The sequence below is a fragment of the Naegleria gruberi genome, assembly GCF_000004985.1.
Source record: "Naegleria gruberi genomic scaffold NAEGRscaffold_73, whole genome shotgun sequence".
In the NCBI taxonomy this organism is placed as follows: Eukaryota; Heterolobosea; class Eutetramitea; order Acrasida; family Naegleriidae; genus Naegleria; species Naegleria gruberi.
Genome location: NW_003163254.1, coordinates 160,732 through 180,100, shown reverse-complemented (window position 1 = coordinate 180,100; position 19,369 = coordinate 160,732). Strand labels below are relative to the sequence as shown.

At 32.9% G+C, this 19,369-nt stretch overlaps 6 protein-coding genes across 6 annotated transcripts; 1 reads left to right on the top strand and 5 right to left on the bottom strand.

The window, feature by feature from the left end:
* Positions 1 to 714: 714 nt before the first annotated feature.
* NAEGRDRAFT_74775 (structural maintenance of chromosome 3) lies at positions 715 to 4,407 on the bottom strand (the record flags this gene model as incomplete). Its single annotated transcript, XM_002670232.1, has 2 exons — positions 715 to 2,780; positions 3,663 to 4,407. 2 exons carry the CDS (start codon positions 4,405 to 4,407, stop codon positions 715 to 717), a joined length of 2,811 nt encoding a protein of 936 aa, XP_002670278.1.
* A 207-nt stretch (positions 4,408 to 4,614) lies between these two features.
* On the bottom strand, positions 4,615 to 10,815 carry NAEGRDRAFT_81903 (kinesin; the record flags this gene model as incomplete). Its single annotated transcript, XM_002670231.1, has 7 exons — positions 4,615 to 5,721; positions 5,763 to 7,044; positions 7,240 to 8,747; positions 8,837 to 9,034; positions 9,193 to 9,733; positions 10,168 to 10,372; positions 10,416 to 10,815. The coding sequence occupies 7 exons, from the start codon at positions 10,813 to 10,815 to the stop codon at positions 4,633 to 4,635; spliced, it is 5,223 nt and encodes a 1,740-aa protein (XP_002670277.1). The 3' UTR covers positions 4,615 to 4,632.
* Positions 10,816 to 11,878: 1,063 nt separating this feature from the next.
* On the bottom strand, positions 11,879 to 14,119 carry NAEGRDRAFT_74773 (uncharacterized protein; the record flags this gene model as incomplete). Its single annotated transcript, XM_002670230.1, has 1 exon — positions 11,879 to 14,119. One exon carries the CDS (start codon positions 14,117 to 14,119, stop codon positions 11,879 to 11,881), a length of 2,241 nt encoding a protein of 746 aa, XP_002670276.1.
* A 243-nt stretch (positions 14,120 to 14,362) lies between these two features.
* NAEGRDRAFT_74772 (uncharacterized protein) lies at positions 14,363 to 14,974 on the top strand (the record flags this gene model as incomplete). The annotated part of the gene is made up of 1 exon (XM_002670271.1): positions 14,363 to 14,974. The coding sequence occupies one exon, from the start codon at positions 14,363 to 14,365 to the stop codon at positions 14,972 to 14,974; it is 612 nt and encodes a 203-aa protein (XP_002670317.1).
* Positions 14,975 to 15,059: 85 nt separating this feature from the next.
* NAEGRDRAFT_74771 (uncharacterized protein) lies at positions 15,060 to 15,941 on the bottom strand (the record flags this gene model as incomplete). The annotated part of the gene is made up of 1 exon (XM_002670229.1): positions 15,060 to 15,941. One exon carries the CDS (start codon positions 15,939 to 15,941, stop codon positions 15,060 to 15,062), a length of 882 nt encoding a protein of 293 aa, XP_002670275.1.
* Positions 15,942 to 16,259: 318 nt separating this feature from the next.
* NAEGRDRAFT_53673 (uncharacterized protein) lies at positions 16,260 to 19,161 on the bottom strand (the record flags this gene model as incomplete). Its single annotated transcript, XM_002670228.1, has 2 exons — positions 16,260 to 17,014; positions 18,468 to 19,161. 2 exons carry the CDS (start codon positions 19,159 to 19,161, stop codon positions 16,260 to 16,262), a joined length of 1,449 nt encoding a protein of 482 aa, XP_002670274.1.
* Between the last annotated feature and the right edge of the window lie 208 nt (positions 19,162 to 19,369).

Below are 19,369 nucleotides of genomic sequence, written 5' to 3'. Positions count from 1 at the left end.
ACGAGATATTCGGTAATTTCATAAGGTGTAAGATGATCTTGTACTGAGCATTTTTCCATAATATTTAATTTAACCGCCAAGTATAAGGGCTACAAATATGTCTGTATGTGGTTAATCTGTTTGACGGTAGAACAATGAATTGAACCATGCAACATATTCGTCTCCTGAAACAGAGCTGTCAGTAAGGAATTATTTTTTGTAAAACATCTAAATGTTCAATATCTTCCTTACGAACATATGTTGTACTGCTTGCAAACATTGAATATATTCTCTTATAACTTTAGGAGCAACGTGGCTAACCTTTTGTTCTAATTGTTGGATCTTTTTTTCTGAATCTTTAATTTCTGATTCAAGAGAACCCTTGATAACGGGAGTGAATCATTTGGAAATACCAAACCAAAGAAGATATCTACCTTTTCATCATGTAGAGTTTGAGAAGATGATGGTCTATTCTTTTTGATGGTACATGTCTTAGTAGATGTTGGTTTTCTAGTCATTTTTTTTACAAAATTTGAGTTAATGAAAAAGTTGAGCCTTAAATCTTCAACAAGAAATATTTGTTGGAATCAAAGCTTAGTAATTTTATTCACCAAAAGCGTCGTTTGCTTGGAATTTTACTGATCATGGAAACGGGATAAGAAATATGATTATGACAGAGCATCACTGAAGTAAATATTTACAAATAATTTATTTAAAAAGTAAAAGAAAACAAAGTTATTCATCTTCCATTTCATCAACTTTTGCAGGTGACGATGGTCTTTCAATTTCTTGAGGATTGCCACCTAGTCTTTCTTCTTCTTGCAAAACTTTGAGAGCTTCGTTCTTTGAAATCAATTTGATTGAAGAAACCTTATTCTTGAATGAAATACCATAAAAGTTTTCAGCTGTTTCTAAAACTTCTGGTTTGAACGTTGCTGTAATAAATTGAATCTTTTCCTTCGTTGAAAGAGTATCAATCATATTGGCAACGGATGTTCTGTAGGCAGGATCGAGAGCAGCATCAATTTCGTCGAATAAATAGAATGGTGCAGGGTCACAACGTTGGATAGCAAAAATAAGACAGAGAGCTACAAGTGACTTTTGACCACCTGAAAGCTGTTGCATGAGATGGTATGATTGATCTTCTTCAGAGTCACCACTTGACATGAAAGAGACCTTGATGGAAACACCAGCATATTGTTCAACTTCCTTTGCTTCTTCATCTTCTTCTTCTTCCTCTTCTTCATCTTCACCATTTCTATATTTCATAGACAGAGAAGCATGACCACCTGGAACAAGATTTTGGAAAATTTCTTGGAAGTTTTTTTGTACCTGCTTAAATGTTCTTACAATTGCTTCATCCTTTCTCTTATCTAAAACTTGGATAAGTTCATTAATTGCTTTAGCACTGCTATCAAGTTCACTCTTCTTTTCCAGGAATTCTTCCTTTTGATTACTGAATTGTTCGTATTGATCAAGAGCCTTCTTGTTGACATGACCGAATTTCTTCAGCTTTTCGTTGGTATTGTGCAATTTCTTGAGCAATAACTTTTGATCAGTTTCAAGATATTTTCTAAAGTCTGATGGAAGGGTTCCCAATTCTTTGATTTGTTTAATACATTCTTCCTTCTTTTGAGACCAAATCTTCTTCTTGTTGAGAAGTTTTTCAAGAGAACTGGCCTTTTCTTGAAGAGTTTGTAATTTCTTTGTTTCTTCAGACTTTTCAGTTTCCAATTGTTCTTGCTTATTTCTGATGGTTTCGCCCAACTCATCAATTTCTTGATCAAGTCTCTTAACTGATTCAGTTGTATCTTTAATTCTTTCTTCTGTAACTTGCTTCTCAGTTTGGAGTTGCATTAAAGTTTGATGAGAGGATGAAATAGAATTATCTGTTGGGAGAGTTTCTATCAAGACTTGAAGTTCGGACTTTCTTGGAATATAGTTTGTAGTCAATTGAATTCTAAGACTTTCTTTCTTGGTTTCTTTTTCTAATCTGTTCTTGGAGACACCTTGTAACTTGGTTGTCAGTTCAGTAACAGACTTTGATAACTTTTCAAGTTCTTGCTTTTCTCTAGAGTTGAGTGTAGCATCTAGTGGTAAATCCTTTTCCTTGGTGTATGATTCGATGGTTTCCTTGTTGGAAGAGAGGATAGATTTGACCTTCTCCAACAATTCTTCGTTTGAACGAAGATTGTCCTTGATAAGATCTCTTCTTACAGTAAGGTTGTGAATTTCTTGTTGTTCGTATTGAATGGTATTCTTAGAGTTGTGAACTTCAGATTCAACCTTGTGTAAATCAGTAATACAACTGTTGAGTTGTTCTTCGAGAGTGGCAATTGAAGCCTTAATCTTCTTGGACTTATCAAAGCTTTCAGAATATGTCTTTCTCAAATCCTTGATTTGTTTCCAACAATCTAATCTGGATTGTTTTTGTTCAATATAACCACCAGTAAGAGTACCCTTTCTATTAGCTTGATCACCAGCAAGAGTTACACAGTTTACATTGTGATCTTTAGCAAATTGAGCGCCATCTTCCAATGTTTTGGTACAGAAAGTCTTTCCAAACAAACTCTTGACAACTTCATTAAACTTTGAATCAGCATCGATCTTCTTCCAAAGAGGAATGAATTCAGATGTACCAATACTGTCATCACTGTCCAAAGCTTTTAATCTGTTGAGTGGGATAAAGGTAACTCTACCAGGAGCATTACTTTCATTCATAATTTTGATGATATCACCAGAAACTTTTTCATTTTCTACAACAACATGGTAGAGAGAATTTCCAGCAGTAACTTCAACAGCTCTATGGTATTTTGGATCACATCTAATTAATTCAATAACTGTACCATAAACTCCAGAGAGATTTCTTTCCTTTTTGATAGTATTTACAGAACGAACACCAGATGAAATAGACTTTGGGAAAGTCATATCTAACTTTCTTTCAGCTCTGACAAGTTCGTCTTGAAGTCTTTGTGTTTCCTTTTCAACATCATTTTGTTCCTTCCATAATTCTTTCTTTTGATTGGTAAGATTATCTCTACGATCCTTTAAGTTTACATAATTTCTTTGGTATTGTTCAATTTTCTTTCTATTGTCAGAGAATGATTTTTCCTTTTCTTGAATAGTTCTTTCATAGGTAGAAAGTGCTTCTTTAAGTTTTTTAACATCAGAAGTTCTTGTTGTAATTTGTTCATCATAACTTGCGTTAACTTTTTCTAATTTGTTAATTTCTTCAGTTAACCATTTGTTTCTGTCTTTTACATTATCAAACTTATTCTTTCTACCTTGGATACTCAAAAGTTCGTTCATTCTTCTTTCACTTTGTTGTAATTTATCAGAAATTTCCTTTTCTTCTCTAACCAATAAATCTAATTGTGGAATCAGTTCATCATTCAATTGTGAGTTCAAATCATTGATCTTTTCATCTATTTCCCTAAGTTCTTCTTCAAAGTCATTACGAGTGCTTTCATCATCTTTATGTAATTGTTGGTAGTCTTTTAATTCTAGGTCAACCTTAGTTCTTTGTCTGATTAAGTCTTGTCTTTCACTTTCTAAAATTTCTTTTTCTTTTTGCTTAGTATCCTTTTGAAGTTTAGCAGTTTTAATATCCCTTTCGTAGTCCTTTAGTTTTTGTTGTAAATGCATCTTGTCCATATGCAATTGATTAGCGAGGGTATGTTGACTTTCTCTAGCTTTTTCTATTTCTTCTAAATTTTTAGTTGCTTCGCTTAGTTCTTGTTCGAAAATGGCATATTCTACACATCTTCTATCCTTGTCAAGCTTTTGGAATTCTTTAAGTTCTTCTTTTTCTTGCTCTAGTTCATCAAGACGACCTTGTACATATTCAATAACTTCATCAATTTTTTGTTTCTTTTGTTCAGTATCTTTCATGATTGTTAATGATTCTGCTCTCTTTTGATCGTAAACTTTAGTTCCCGCAATTTCTTTTAACAATTCAAGTCTTTCCGCATCCTTCATAGTTGTCAAACTAGAGACTTTACCTTGTTCTACAATATAGTATGGATTACTTGAACTGAGACCAGCAGATTCCAATAAATTAAATACTTCACGTTGTGTCACAGCTTTGCCATCAATTCTATATTCGTCTTTCTTTAAACCAATGGTTCTTCTAATAGCCACTTCTTTGCTATCTGTTGGTAATCTGTTGTCAGAATTGTCAAAAACAATTTCAACAAAGGCAGAAATGACACCTCTACCTGTACCTTCATGCAAAAAGGCTTGTCTTTCTTCGCTTCTGAGTTTACTAAACTTTTCACTCAGTACGAACGAGATGGCACTGAAAAAGTTGGATTTACCACTACCGTTTCTACCAACGATTATATTCTGTGAGGCTGAAAATTCTTGTGAAGTGAAAGTTTGATCACGATATGATTTAAAGCCTTGTATCGTTACAGATTTAATGTGCATTGTTATATGTGTTGTTTAAATAATAAATTAGTGTTGTTGTTGTTTTTCCTGGGCCGCTCGTACTATCTAGGTTATTGATGATTATCAAAAGATGATGATAGTCTTTTTAACAAGCGGAAAGATGATCCAGGTGTTTGATATGATGGTATTTTTTTGTGTTGAATTTTTTTTAAATGTGGCGGGAAAGATTAGATATTTGGCGCCATTCTAGAATAGCCTGGACTTTTATTTCTTTTGCTTTCTATCGTGAAGTTGTCTTAAATTCTGAATCATGTTCCACAATAAAAGTTTGTCTCCCAATTTAACTACACCCACATCTTTCATATCTTCTTCTCTTATTAACAATAAAGCTCTTCCGGTAATATTCTGAGATTGAAAATTCTCAACAAATTTGCTAAAATCAATTGAAATGAGCCAAATTCCTACATCGTTTGTTGTCCAATCAGATATTGATTTTTGCAAGAGTTTGTGGAGTGACTTTTCATGACCTCTTTTAACTTGTGTGGAAAATTCTTCTGGAAGCATTTCATTATTGCTTGATGAGGATTCATTGTGGTCTTTCAGTGATTGGCTTTCTTTTTCATGATTTTCTTCAACTTCAATTTCTTTGAAAAATGTGCTTAATCCATGGCTTGTGAGAACATTTCTACTTTCGATTGTCATGGTGGATGTTAGTTTGTGGGTTGCTTTTGGTTCTGGTTTAGTATATTTTTTGTTATCAGCTCCAAGCTCTATAAATACTGGATTGGATATTTTACGAATACTTTGTGATTCTTCTACTTTCTCTATCAATGCATTCACTTTATCCCTTTCGTTTTGTAAGAGCGCCAAGTTACTTAGACTTGCATTTTCAATTAATTTGTTAGGGATATTGGCAGCGGTGGGTGTTGCTGCATGGAGTTGTTCCAATCCTTTCTTTTCCACAGAGAAGGGAGATGGATGAAACTCTTCAAGGCTCTGGTCATAGTGAACCTCAGCGTTCTCCACTGATCTAATATCTTGATTGAGTAGGCCATATAATTGTTGAGCCTTGGCTCGTTTCCATGGTTCAATAACAAGGCACTTTTTAATGAATTCTATTATATTGTCATCATAGTATGACTCCAGTGGTCTTAGTATATCATTCAAAAAGTTAGGATTATTCTTAATTTCTTGATAATAGTCCACATGTCTCATATCATGATCCATATTGTCCATTGAATTACTTGACTTTACAACCATCGAATACGAATATTGTAAAACCATTTCTAATGCAATACATCCTAAACTCCAAATATCCACAGTAGAGTCATATCTTTTACCCAACCGTTGCTCCTATATTGAGATTTTAGAAATATTAATTGATAATTACTTACAGGTGCCATCCATCGTCTGGTTCCCCAAGCCGAGTTATTTCTATTGAGTTCTTCTAACTTTATGGAAAGTCCCATATCTCCAATTTTTACATGACAAGCGTCAAAATATGATGGAGGTGTTCCAATTAATGTGCTAGATGGTTGTAATTCAGTGTTGCTATGAAGGAAAATATTCTTTGTAGAAATATCCCTGTGCATTAAATTTCTTCTATGAATATAATCTGTTGCACAAATCAACTCATTGAGCCACTTTTTAACTGTTGAATTTTTAAAGTAAGTATTGCATTCTCTACAGTATCTCATGGCTTTTCTCAAATCTCCTTCAGAACAATATTCCATTACAATTCCAATGTACCAAGTCTCGTTAGCATAATCCTTGAAATCGTACTCATCCTCCTCGTCATCTTCCTCATCAAAATCATGCTCATCCTCACTATCTGAAAGATTTTCTGAGGTAATTATTTTCTTATCTTCTCTATTCTCACAATAAATAAACCAGTTGTAAATTTTACAAATGTTATCATTGTCATTGAGTGAGAACATGGCTGAAATTTCTTTGGAGGCCAACATGGTATCATTATTATCCTTCATTCTAATACGTTTGATTGCTACAAATCTATTATTTTGGCTATCGAATGCTTTGATGACAGTTCCCTGACTACCACTCCCAATTACTGAAATTATTGAGTATTGATTGGCAATTTTAGCTTGGAGTATTTTGAGATCTACCTCTTCTTGATGTTCAAAGACTCTGGTGTGGTTTCTCAATTTCAACTCTTCCTCCAAGGTTTTTTTACTAGATCTTCTGTTATCAACTTCTGTTTCTTGTATATGTGCAATTTTCATTAGTTTTGTTTTCATAGTTGCTAATTTTAGTTTCTTCTTTTTCTTGTCTTTGATTTTGTAGTGCTTATTAACGTATCTCATAATTGTTCTACCTATTGAAATAAGAGAGGGAAGAACAGCTGGGCCATCCATACTTGATAGTGGTAAAATGTCGTAGCTGTTACTATTTCTTGTTGGTAATCTGTTACCAGATTGTTTTTCACTTGCTCCATCCTCACATTCATATAAATCGCTCAAAATACTTCCCAATTCCATGTTTACACGAATATCGTCTAATCTTTTCTGATATTGATTAACATCATTTTCGTAAAATGAGGTATTGAAAGTTGAACTGGTTGTTGTGGATCCAGAAATACTTCTATATTTCTTTAAAAGAGCAAGTTGTTGACATAATTCTCTCATGTTAGGTCTGCAACTTGGGTCATAGTGACAACATCTCCAAATAAGTGCACTAAATCTATCATTATATTGCTTACTTATCAACTGGAATATAGAAGAAACAAAAGACTGGTCATTGTCTAAGAAGCTATGCGTGATAACATTCATATTTTTCATAGTGATGATTGTAATCATCAAGATGCCAAATAACCACACTTCAGTTTTAAAATCATACCTACAAACACCTCCATACCTGTCTCCTCCCAAGTCTAGAGGTGTAAATGAGTGATATATTGGCTTATTTGAAGTGGCTTCAAACATTCTCTCACTTGGTTTGTCAATACTTGGAGATTTCATTGGATCAGCACTTGCAAGAATTTGTGGTGTAATAAGTAGCATGTTTCCTATTTTCATACTTTCTTCAAGTTTGGAGAAAAATATAGAGTTCACGTCAATATTTCCATGCACAGTCTCAAGTTGCTCATGAATATTTGCTAATCCATCAGATAATTGGCTCAACCATTCTAATAAAATTGGGTAAGAAAATTTCTTTTCCTCTATTTTAGTCTTTTGAATAATTTTGTACATTAATAAACAAGGCTCTACGAAAATGTAGAATATTGAGCCAGCTGATGAAATGTTTCCAGTATTGAAATCGATAGACTCAATATTATTTTTGTTCAATTGGATTTCAGCAACGTCCAAAAATCTGATTATTCCAGTTACATTATCTATTAAAAGTAACTTTTTCGATCTTTCTCTGTATGTTTCTACAAACTCTGCACTAACTAATTGACTTATTACATTCACTTTCTCATTTGTTATGGTATTAATTCCATCATAAAAGTATTTATCAGTAATACCACTTTCATTCTCAGGTAAATTCTTAGTAATATTACCGAAAACCATTTCAATGGTTTTAGAATTAGATTTTAATGGATACTCGGTGTCTGTATAAATCGAATAAGGACCAATATTTACAGTATTTTCCTTCTTCTCTACATTTTGAGTTAATAGTTCGTTTACGCTTGGCAAAGGGCTTTGAAAAAACTCATTCCTCACACTTGAAGGCTTTCCATCCTCTATCAAAAGTTCACTTTCTTCAATTACTCCCGCTGTATCATTCTCTAGTTTAGTTTGTTGTTGATTTGTTTGATTTATCTCAAATTGATCAAAAGTAATATGATTAAATTTTCTCAAACTTGAAAAATCTGGCAATGGAAACTCTTCCAATGACAATGTTTGCTGATGAGGTGATTTCTCTTTGGTATTTGGTGATTTTACAAAAAGTGAGCTTGTTCTCATTTTGGGTGTTGGTGACAAGCTCATTTCGGTCGAAGTTGTTGTAGCTCGGGGTGTTAAAAGTAAATTATTATCAATATCATTATTTGGATTGTTATTATTCGAAACAACAAGTGATTTCTTTCTTGATGATGGAGTATAAAATATCAATGAAGAAGGTGTGTAGATGTGACTATTATCTTCCTTTCCATTTAATTCGAATAATGAAAAATGTTTTGATTTAAATTTTCTTTCGTGATGGGTTGTTGACTTTTGACTTGATTCTTGGTTGTTAATAAGAGTTGTTGGCGTTACGAAATTATTGTCGGATTCTATGGATTCAATGGTTGATGAAGAATGAATCGGAGTAGAAATTGGAGATGGATTAATTATATTGTCTGGTGGAGATGATTGAGAAGTTTGAATGAATTCCGATTGTGTTCTTCTATGTTGCGTTTGAGAAGGTGTTAATGGAGGTTCCTGGTTGTTGTCGTTAATCATTTTTAATTATTAAATTATTTTTTTTTCAAGAAAGGAGGTTGAACATTAGAAATCCTGAAAGGATTGACTGATCCAGATCCCTGTTGTGAAGCGTTTGGATTTGATTGTTTTTGAGAGAGGGCAAACTGCAGAGCCTCCTTCAGTAAAATTACTTCTCTTTCCAACTTTCTTTCATGATCAGATTTTTCAGGAGGTAGCTCACTAGGCTCGTTCATAAATTCACTATCATCATCTAGGCTGTGGACTTCATATTCTTCCTCATTCAGCTAGAAGCAATTGAATGAGAGACTATTCCTAGTTTTTGTTTTAGTTCTTGGTTTTCTTTTGATAATTTTTCAAACTGAGTTCTGTATATTTTTTCTCCTTCTGTTAAGTTTTTCTTTTGTGCTTTCAGCTCGTGTACAGTTTTTGTTAGTGATTCAACTCTAGTTTGTAATTCTTGAATTTGCTTTTGATAACTATCTCTTTTGACATCATTTACAAGCTCTGAGATTTTCTTCTTGTATGTATTCTCACGTTTAGTCATTTCTTTCTTTACCTCAGAGTTCTCAATCTCCAATGATTTAATTTGGTTTTTTAACTTTGTTAATGTTCCTTCCATTACCTCTCTGTATCTGTCTAGTTCGCTGCTAGCACTCGTATTCAGTATCGATTTGGAAGAAGAAGGTCTGGCCATCTTTTTTGAAACCCGTAATCCATCATCGTCTTTTGGTTTTGTTGGCGATAGAGCATTAATTTGAATCGTTTGCTTTTCTTGTTTTTCTTGGATCTTCCTTAATTGGTCCTCTATTGCCTTCATCTTATCAGAAAGTTCTCTGTTTTCTCTTGTTAAGGCGTCAACTTCTTGAGTTTTCTTTTCTAGATCTGAATTAGTGGTTTTCCTTTCTGTGGCTGAACTTGTTTTAGCAGAGCTCTTGGTTATTGTCTTTTTCGTTTCAACACTAGCTGGCGTTGTCTTACATATTCTGTTGCATATTGTTAAAGTTTGAACAACAAACTTGTAACTTTCATGAAGAGGGCTAAGATTGAACAATGAAGTGCTGTCCTTGTTTCTCATTAGAAAATCTCTAAGAAGAAGAGTAAATTTTGATTTGTGAAATGGAATTGAGGGATTCACAGAATTGTGTAATGAATTCATGCAACTACCTAAGTGGTTAACCCAAAAATTAGCTACTTCCATTTCTTGGTTCTTTTCCACTGAAGATTGAGGTTTAATTGTAGGACTCCCAACTGAAACCATGCTTAAAATGCCGTATTCTCCTTTTGTAAAATTAGATTTGCAAGCATTGCTAATATCAATCCTGATATTTATAACTAAATGCTTATTCTGACCCATGGAGAGGGATTTATAAAATTTTGATCTAAGAAATTTGGTAACTTGAAACTAAAATCCACTTACGTTGATTCATAATAAACTTGAAGAGCTTGTTGAATATCGTACAGTTCTATTAAGGTTCCACCCTCTGCTATTATTCCTTTCTTTTTATCATCTCTCAATTTTATTTGAGAACTGGAATCACTAGGCAAGTTGTCGAATATCGTTTCCTTCTCAATAGTGAAGGAAGAGTAAAATAGTCTACATTTGTTTGAAGGATCCTCACCAGCTGGTTAAATGATAAGTTAACAGAAATAGATTATTAATCCTACCTATTGTGTCAAATAAAAGCTCAATAGTTCTATAGAAAAATCCTGGATATTCAGGTAATCCTTCTAGTGAAAATCGTTTTCCAGCAAAATCACTTCCGAAATAAAGAACAGCACAATCCTGAGCCTGAAAGCATTTCTCAATCAACGGAACTACTTCATTAGCAAAAATATCAAATTGTGTTGCACTGCTATCATAAATATGTTTACATTCGAAGGTTTTTCCATTTTCCCTAACATTATTTTCATACACTGTAAAATGTTCCAAATCCGTTGCTTCATAATAATAGTTTGGTGAGGGAACCTCTGATGTTTCCCTTCCGGTCTTCAATGAATTATTAATATTATTATTATTATTGGTCGGATAAGTATGATGAGGGCATAACCTCACAACTGCTCTCATTTTTTTTAATGCAAATTTGTAGGCAAGTTGGCGCCAAAATTATACTTCCAAAACAGTAAGGCAATATTGTGATGATGAGCAATATAAGAAATTTCTCAATTTAAATACTCGTTCAAATAATTATCAGATCTAATACCTATTTGAAATATTAAAATTAATTTAATTAAAAAAAAATGAAAAAAAAATAATCATCACTCAATGTTCCCAAATTCCAAATTTATAATCATACAACCACATGTGGTTGGATTGGAATTTGCGAGGAATCAAACAAGAATTTGTCAATTAATTTCTCATTACGAACCAAGGTTGGAATATGTTATTGGATACAATTCCGAACCTACAGCTTTAGATGTGAATAGTATCGGAAGAAATGATAGTTTTAAGCATTTATTTATTTATATGAATTTTAGTAATGAAAAGATATTGGAGAAATACATAAATCAACAATTGAAAGAAAGTAGAATTAGTTTTGATAATATTAATATTCTGTTTTTGGAAGGGGGTGGGAAAATGTCTAATAATTTTGAATTGGATGATGAATTCCCATTCACAGTTGGAATGAATTATCTAAAATCAGATAATATCAATTTACTTTCAAAAATGATAAATCAACCAGCATCTACATTCTTGGAGCTTCATTTCGAAACGAAACAAGTCAACTTGGGAGGATATTTGTTTTTGGATAAGTCAGAAAATCAAAGATTATTTGAGATATTAAAATCCAATTTCTCCCAACATATCGAAACATACATAAAACAAGAAAATTTAATGGAACTAAAAGAAATAATAGAACATTTATTAATTTGCTTGATATTGCTTAAGAAATCTAAATATTCAAAAGGAATAATAATCAGAAGAAAAGAAACGAAGTTTATTTCCAAAATATCCAAGAATGTGGAATTGTGGAATAAATTGTTCGATCAAGTGAATGAGTTTTTGAAGAGTTTGAATAAGAAACTGCAAGATAGAAAAAAGCATTTGGGGGATCTATTTAATAATGCAAGCAAATACTCAAAGCTGTAACCAGATCAAATTTGATGGCTTAATTGGAATCAAAAATTGTTTAATTAGAATGTTTATACAAGAAAAGAGCAGAGCTGACCATCGAATCAAAATCATCCTTTGGTTTAGCAATAGGGTGATCATTCTCAGGATAAACAAGCATGCGTGCTTCTTTACATTTTCCTAATAATCTGAGAGAATGATAGAATTCTCTTGGTTGTTCTTTTGGAACTCTTCTGTCCACTTCACCAACAAGTAATAAAACTGCTGCAGTAACATTTGATACATGTGCAATTGGAGAACGATCATACATTTGAGTAAGCATTTCTTTTGTGACACAAGCTTCATCATAGTAATCATTTCCTAAAGATTCATTATAACACCAATCTGGGATATCAGATTCACTGAAAATTGTTGCAAGATTGATAACAGGATTAAGTAAAATGCCAGCTTTAAATTGAGATGGATATTGGCCAACTAAATGTCCTGAAAGGAAACCACCATGAGATCCTCCGTACACAGATACACTATTCTCATCAACTGGAATAACATTCTCATCCAAAATATATCTATAACTATTGTAGCAATCTTTAACATCCATATCACCAATATTTCCAGGAAGACATCCAGCAAAACTTTGAGAAAATCCAACACTACCTCTATAATTCAAAAGCAAAACAGCATAACCACAAAGAGCAAAATAAATAAATCTTGCAGCAAAGATGGTTGAGCAAGAGCCATGCGGACCACCGTGAGGGATTAATAAAAGGCTGTGCTTATCACTACCAGAACCATTTACGAATGACTTTGGACCTTTTGGAATATACAAGATACAGTCCATGTAAACCTTGGATCCCTTTTCTATTGGAATATGCAATACCTTCCAAGAAATTGATTCAAGTTTTTCCTTAATACCACTATCATTGAGCTCTGTATTGATGAGTGAGAGAGCATCTTCTATCAATGTAATATTTGATACTTCTAATGAATCATAATCCAATTTACCAACATAAATTTGATATGGCATAGTTGGAGTTGTCTTGTAGTAGAGTACTTTCTTTGATTGTGGTTCATGAGAAAGTAGCACATAGGATTCATAAGTGTTACTGTTGAAGAGTCTTCTAACATTGTTGGATGTCTTTTGAGTATCAATTACAACAATAGATTGGACACTTCTCCAAGTGGAATTCATAACAATATATCTGGAATCAGAGCTCCAACATGAAAGAGGCAAATCAATATTATACAATCCTGGGAAGGTGTTCATTGCCTCGATTTCATCATTACATTTAACTTCATCTACAATATCTACAATAACTTGAGAGTCCTTAGCTCCTTCAGTTGTCCAATTTACCACTACCAACTTGGAAGTGGAATTGTGATAATTTACACTATTTTCAATAGCTAAAAAGGCCAACTTTGTTCCACAAGGAGAAAAGACTGGTCTTCTTGGTCCTCTATATTCTGAGGCAATTTGTTTTACAGAAATTCTGTCACAGTAAAATAATTTGGCATCTCTTTGAACACAAAATCTAATACCTAACTTTCTGACAGGTCTTTCAAAAGCAGTATAAACAAAATTAGTTGATCCTGGAAGATAGTGTGGAGAACCAGCACTGTCAGTAGCAGGAATCAAGTCAATATGAGTTACCTTCTTTACCAAAATATCCAATTCATAAATATGTGGAGTTTTCAATAAAATTTGCTCTCCCCAATCCTCTTTAGCTTCATAATCATACTTATATTGATATGGATTATCATTTTCAGGTAGCTTGTCGTTAGTTCTACTATATTTTTCCCAATATGGCTTTACAAGTTCTTGTTTCATTTCAGCAACGTAGAGTAACTTGTTTTCACATGAAGACCAAGAAACTCTTCCAAAAGTTTCATCAGTAAATACCTTTCCATGAATATCCTTCACCAAAATTCTCAATTGCAAAACTTGATTAGAATAAATTTCAATTTGATAATCTAAAGCTGCTGTATTTGCATTTGGTTTACCATCAGAAGCAATACATTTAAAAACAGCCCTTCTCTTTCCACTTGGAGAAGTAGAAACTAAATGAATATCAGCAGGAGTAATTGATGGATATGGAGATCCAACAACTTGATGATCATTTACTAATTGATATTGTTTAGAAAGACTAATATTCTTATCATTCTGATGATCGGAGACTGTACAATTAATTTCAATACAAGACGATGGAAGAATTAAACCACCTGATAAAGTAGGAATGGTTTTTAAATCTTCATACAATTGCGAAACACGTGATGCTGTTTGTGAGTCCACGTTTAAAGACATTTTTTTAATTTAATATATTTTAAATTATTAATATTAGTAATCAACAAGATTAAATAGCTTGATGTCAGCCAATACCCAATTGTAATTGTTTAGAAATTATATATCGTTACATTGTTTCTACTATCACACAAATAAGGGTAAGTGAATATATTTATCATTTTATTCAAAACAAATTTTATTGTTGTTGGCAAGGAGACAATTTTATATTTATCATCATCAGCAGCATTTTCCAAGCCTGAAAAAATGAAGCAGCAAGGAACCTCAGAAGAATTTAGAAGACTGGTCGGAAAGTTGAACAAACACATGAAAAGAGCAATCGAGAAGAAAAGCTACAATTTGGAAGTGAACAGAATATGCAGGTACATTAGAACATTCTTCGATCACAAAGACAATTTAGAGTACACAGAAAGTCTTAGACAACAATTTATTAGATTGATCGCAGAGTGCAAAGGCAAGAAAAAACCAAAACTCCTCAAGATTATTGTTAAAGTATTGCAAGGACTATTCACTGCCGCAAGCAATCAACGAATTCTTGAAATATTTATTAGAAGTTTCAGATCACAACACTTTTACGATAGAATGACGGATGTCATTTCAACCATTAGCTTTAAATATCTTACTAAATTTCAAGTTCAAATTAGAGAATTGATTGCTGTAGTAGATAAAATTAGTTTAGCTTTTGATCTGCAAGATTGTAAGCAAGCAGATTGCCACAATAATGATGCAACACATCTTGCAGAAGTTATCCCCATTCAACATTCAATTTCCATTCAACCACCACCTCCATTGATTCAACAAAAGATTCAAGCCAATAATGATAGTGTCCAAATTTACGAAAATCCACCAATCATTTAAATACTTCATTTCATTATCAAATCCAATAACATTTGTAAATATTGTAAATAAACCTTTGTTTATCAAAAGTTTTTCTATGATACATTTAAAACTTGATAGAAGTGCTCTCGAAAATGTATTCCAAGAAGGCAATGGTACTTTCCTTTGAGGAGAAGGAAGCATTTTCACATGGAACATTTTCATAGAATTCATCAAGATTATTAAAGCTCATGGTGACTTGAGTTAAACGAGCTGGAGTGTAATCCTTTTGGGCAATTAATTCCAAGTTTGAAACTGGACTTCTATTATACTCCTCAATACTCTTAACAACTTGTTCATATTCGAATTTAATACTCCATGAAAAACTAAATTTAATTTGTCTATCTGAGAGGTATTTTTCAGATCTTACGTGTGTAACTGAAATAGTTCTCTTTTTACCATACATGTCATGATCTGTAATGTCCCAGTAAACATTCCAATCCTTATCTTGGAATTGAAGTTTGTGAACTGTTTGTAAAATTAATTTGTAATATGTAACAGGTTGAGAAATAGCATTTTGATTATATGATCTCAAAAGTTGAAAGACTGGATTGTGGACCATGAAGAGTGACTTTAAATAACTTGTCAATGAAACACTATCCTCTACAATATTATTTTGTTTCATCACTGAACTCAATTGAGCATATAAATTATTATAATATTCATGAACATCAACAGCACAGTTATCACCTGGTTGTTGTAATTCAGTTGGAATTCCTCTATTTAAAATTAAATCAATAAGTGAAACAATAAAATGTGGAACATTTGACATTTTCACACCATTCACATAGGTCTTTCCAACCAATCTAGGAACGTCCTTACCAATCACATCATAATTAAAACTGATATCATCTCCTTCTTCCTCTGAGTTTTTACTATCAGATTTAGTTTCAACATGCATGGAAACAATCAACTTTTCCAATTCTCCTTTTACTTCATCCAATGTCATACCTATTTAAATATGTTAAATTATGATTAATTGTTGTTGTAAATTATTATCATCACAGTTTACAATGTTTTAAATATTTAACATTGAAAATCTTGGAGAATAACTTACACATCATGGAAGCATCATTTGCTTCTACAAGATCAAGTGGATCAACTGAAGAAGAGCGAAATGTATTCTTTAGTTTCTTCATTAGCAAATATTTTTTTTGATTTGTTGATGGTTGAGTTGTGGCATTGACAATTGCCCTCTAATAATGTGATGGAACCTTTGATTTATTGTTCCCTTTCATATATAATTATTAGTTAATTCAAAACTGTTTTATCGGTACTCGTTTGTAATGATTTGATCTTCCTCTTGATTATTTGATGAAGATGACAGTGATGATTCATCTTCATCTTCCTCTAAATATTCTACACCTTGCATAGTAGTTGTTGTTGTAGAATTAAAACGTAGTGATGGATTTCTCTTGAGTTCTTCTTGTTGTCTCAAATAGAGTTGATAGTGATAGTGAATTTCTTCTTCATCAACCATTTCCTCTACTAACCGAACAAGAAAATTAAATCTTCTCTTGGTGGCATATCTTTCCTCACGTGCAATTTCATCCCTACTTCTGTACAGATGATTATTGTTGGTAGTGCTGGTGCTGGAATAAGTTGTGTGATGCAAATTATTCATCATTGGTTGTGTTGAATTTGGTTCACTCACAATGACTTGATAAGATGATGAATTAATTGATTGTTCATCAATTTCCCTCTCGTTTGTTTCATTATTATTCATACCATAATTGCTGCTGGGTATGTTATTATTCACATTATTGATGGCAATATCTACAGTGGTTGAGGAATCATTCAATTCGGAATAGTGTTGTTGCTGTTGTTGTTCCTTCTTTTTCTTTCTGGTCACACTTGCTATCCCTCCCAATGCAGAGTTACCAAGAGAGTCAATATCTGTTGATGATGAGATGGTCTTGAGATCTGTTTTCCTCTTCTTTCGTTTTGTTGTTGGTTCTCCATCTATTGAGTTGCTGGTTGGTGAGTCATTATTGGATGCAGATTTGTTTTTGAATTTCATGACTGTATTTCCAAACCATGGTTTTCCAAGTTGGATTGTCCATGCGAATATTTGTTATTAACCAGAGAGGTCGAGTAGGGCATTGTGTGAAATTGGTGTGAAAATAGAGTTGAATTTGTGTGTAATTAAATCAAGAGAGTAGCTCATATTAAGATTGATTTTCACAATGTGTATTACTTACTGTATCGATAGTGAGAGTCACACAATCTACCTCCACAAACATTCTTAAAACCAAATAACTTTTCCACTAAAGCAGACCTATCAGAATTCTCTCCTATCACTGCTCCTCTTTCTCTGAAAATCTGCAACAATATTGAACCAAATATAATATTCAAATTGTCACACACACATTAATATTCCATTAAATACACATACCTTGAAATTAGCTTTTGGTTGAAAAACTAATTCACCCTTTTGCAAGCAACAAACAATACAAAATATGTCACCTTGTGCGTTCTTGTATGGAAATGGTTTACGAATTGTGAAATTATTAGTACCAAAAACAAGATTAGGATCATGTGGATTGGCATCTATTATGAGTGGAGCTGCTGTTATTGTGTTTGATGACATCAATATTTTGCTTGTTGTTTCATCATTCATTGTTGTTGTCATGATTAAAAGTTGTTGCTGTAAATTGTGTCACAATTAATAATTTGTCACGCATACACATTGTATTGATAATATTCATTCCAATTTGATAAAGAGAGATGATGTATATAGTAGTGTGTATAATAGTGGTCATCATTTATGGAGCAAGTGTGTGTGTGAAAACTTCTTGTCACATTCATCTACTTACTGTTCAATGAAATATATATTCTCCACACAAAGTAACTATTATTGCGCTGGAGAGAGTGAATCCTGTTCGTTTTGGTTGTGATGAAAAAAGTCTTCCTAAATTTGTGTGTTGTATCGACAGTATGGTGTGTATCGGTCGTGCAAGCCTTGTGTGACAGTCCAAATGTTGAGAGGATGAAGAAGAAGGTGGCTGTTTTTTTCAATAAATAATTTTTTCATCATCAGCAACACATTTATTATCAAAATTTGGTCACAAGGATGAGAGGAAGATATTGAATCAATTGGTTGAACCTTAAAAGAAGTATGGAATTTGCTATTGAGAAAGAGATGATGATTTGTGTGGTGTTGGAAGAGAAAGTGTTTATTAAGGTGGGGATTTGTGACACGTAGACTTGAGAGCCTTATTCTGGCGCCTTATTTTACAGTTGTAAAAACAAGGCGGAAGAAAATTCAAAAAAAAATGAAAACACCATTGAGTTGTGATAATCTTGTTCGGAGGTTGTGTTACCTAGTTATTAAATTTGATTTGAAGTTGTGCTTTTGAAAATAGAACGGCTCTGCCAGCAATTTTCACTCTTTCACCCTCATGTTTTAAATAGAGAGTACCTTGAAATTTTAAGAGTACACATTGAGTATTATGGAGAAGAAAATAATACTTACCTCCTCTGCTGGAGACTTGTCTGGCTATCATTTCCTTCTTGCCCAAAATATTGGACCAGTAAGGAATAAAGCTGGTGTGGGCAGATCCACAGACAGGGTCTTCATTAACATTCAATTTTGGGAAGAAACATCTCGAAACAAAATCATACTTCTCACTCTTTGAGGTTATCAAGACTCCTAAACCATCAGGTATTTCTCTCAATTTGGAAAAGTTTGGAGTGGCATTAAGAACTTGCTCTTCATTTTCCAAAACAAGAACTAGATCTCTACTAATATGAGCTTCAATTGGTGTTATTCCTAAGGCATCAATTAGTTGTTCACTGATTGTGAAAGGAGTTGGCATTCTACTAGGAAAATCCATTTCAAACAAGTCTTCTTTCTTAACCACAACTAGTTCTCCACTCATAGTTTTAAATTTGAGAATTTTCACTTCCGAATCATAGAAATTATTAATCACAAAAGCAGTGGCTAAAGTTGCATGACCACATAGATCTATCTCTGAGAGTGGTGTAAACCAGCGAAGGTGATAACTTCCATCATCTTCCTTTACTGTGAAAGCTGTTTCGGATAGATTATTTTCAGCAGCAATTTTCTGCATCAATTCATCAGATATCCAATTTTTCATTACACAAACTGCTGCTGGATTTCCTTCGAAAATATTTTCAGTAAAAGCATCCACAACATAACACTCCATTTTTTTTAAATTTATAATTATTGAATAATTTGTTGTAATTTTATTTGTGAAGAATCTTTTCACACACGGTAATCATAATTGATACTACATGTAATCTTTCCACTCTGCATCTCACAAGTGTACAGAAAAGGACTGATAAGGACATATGGACTTCTTTCTTTATCCTTAGTTATTTCCTTCTTTGGCTTTCTTAATCCAATATTTTGCT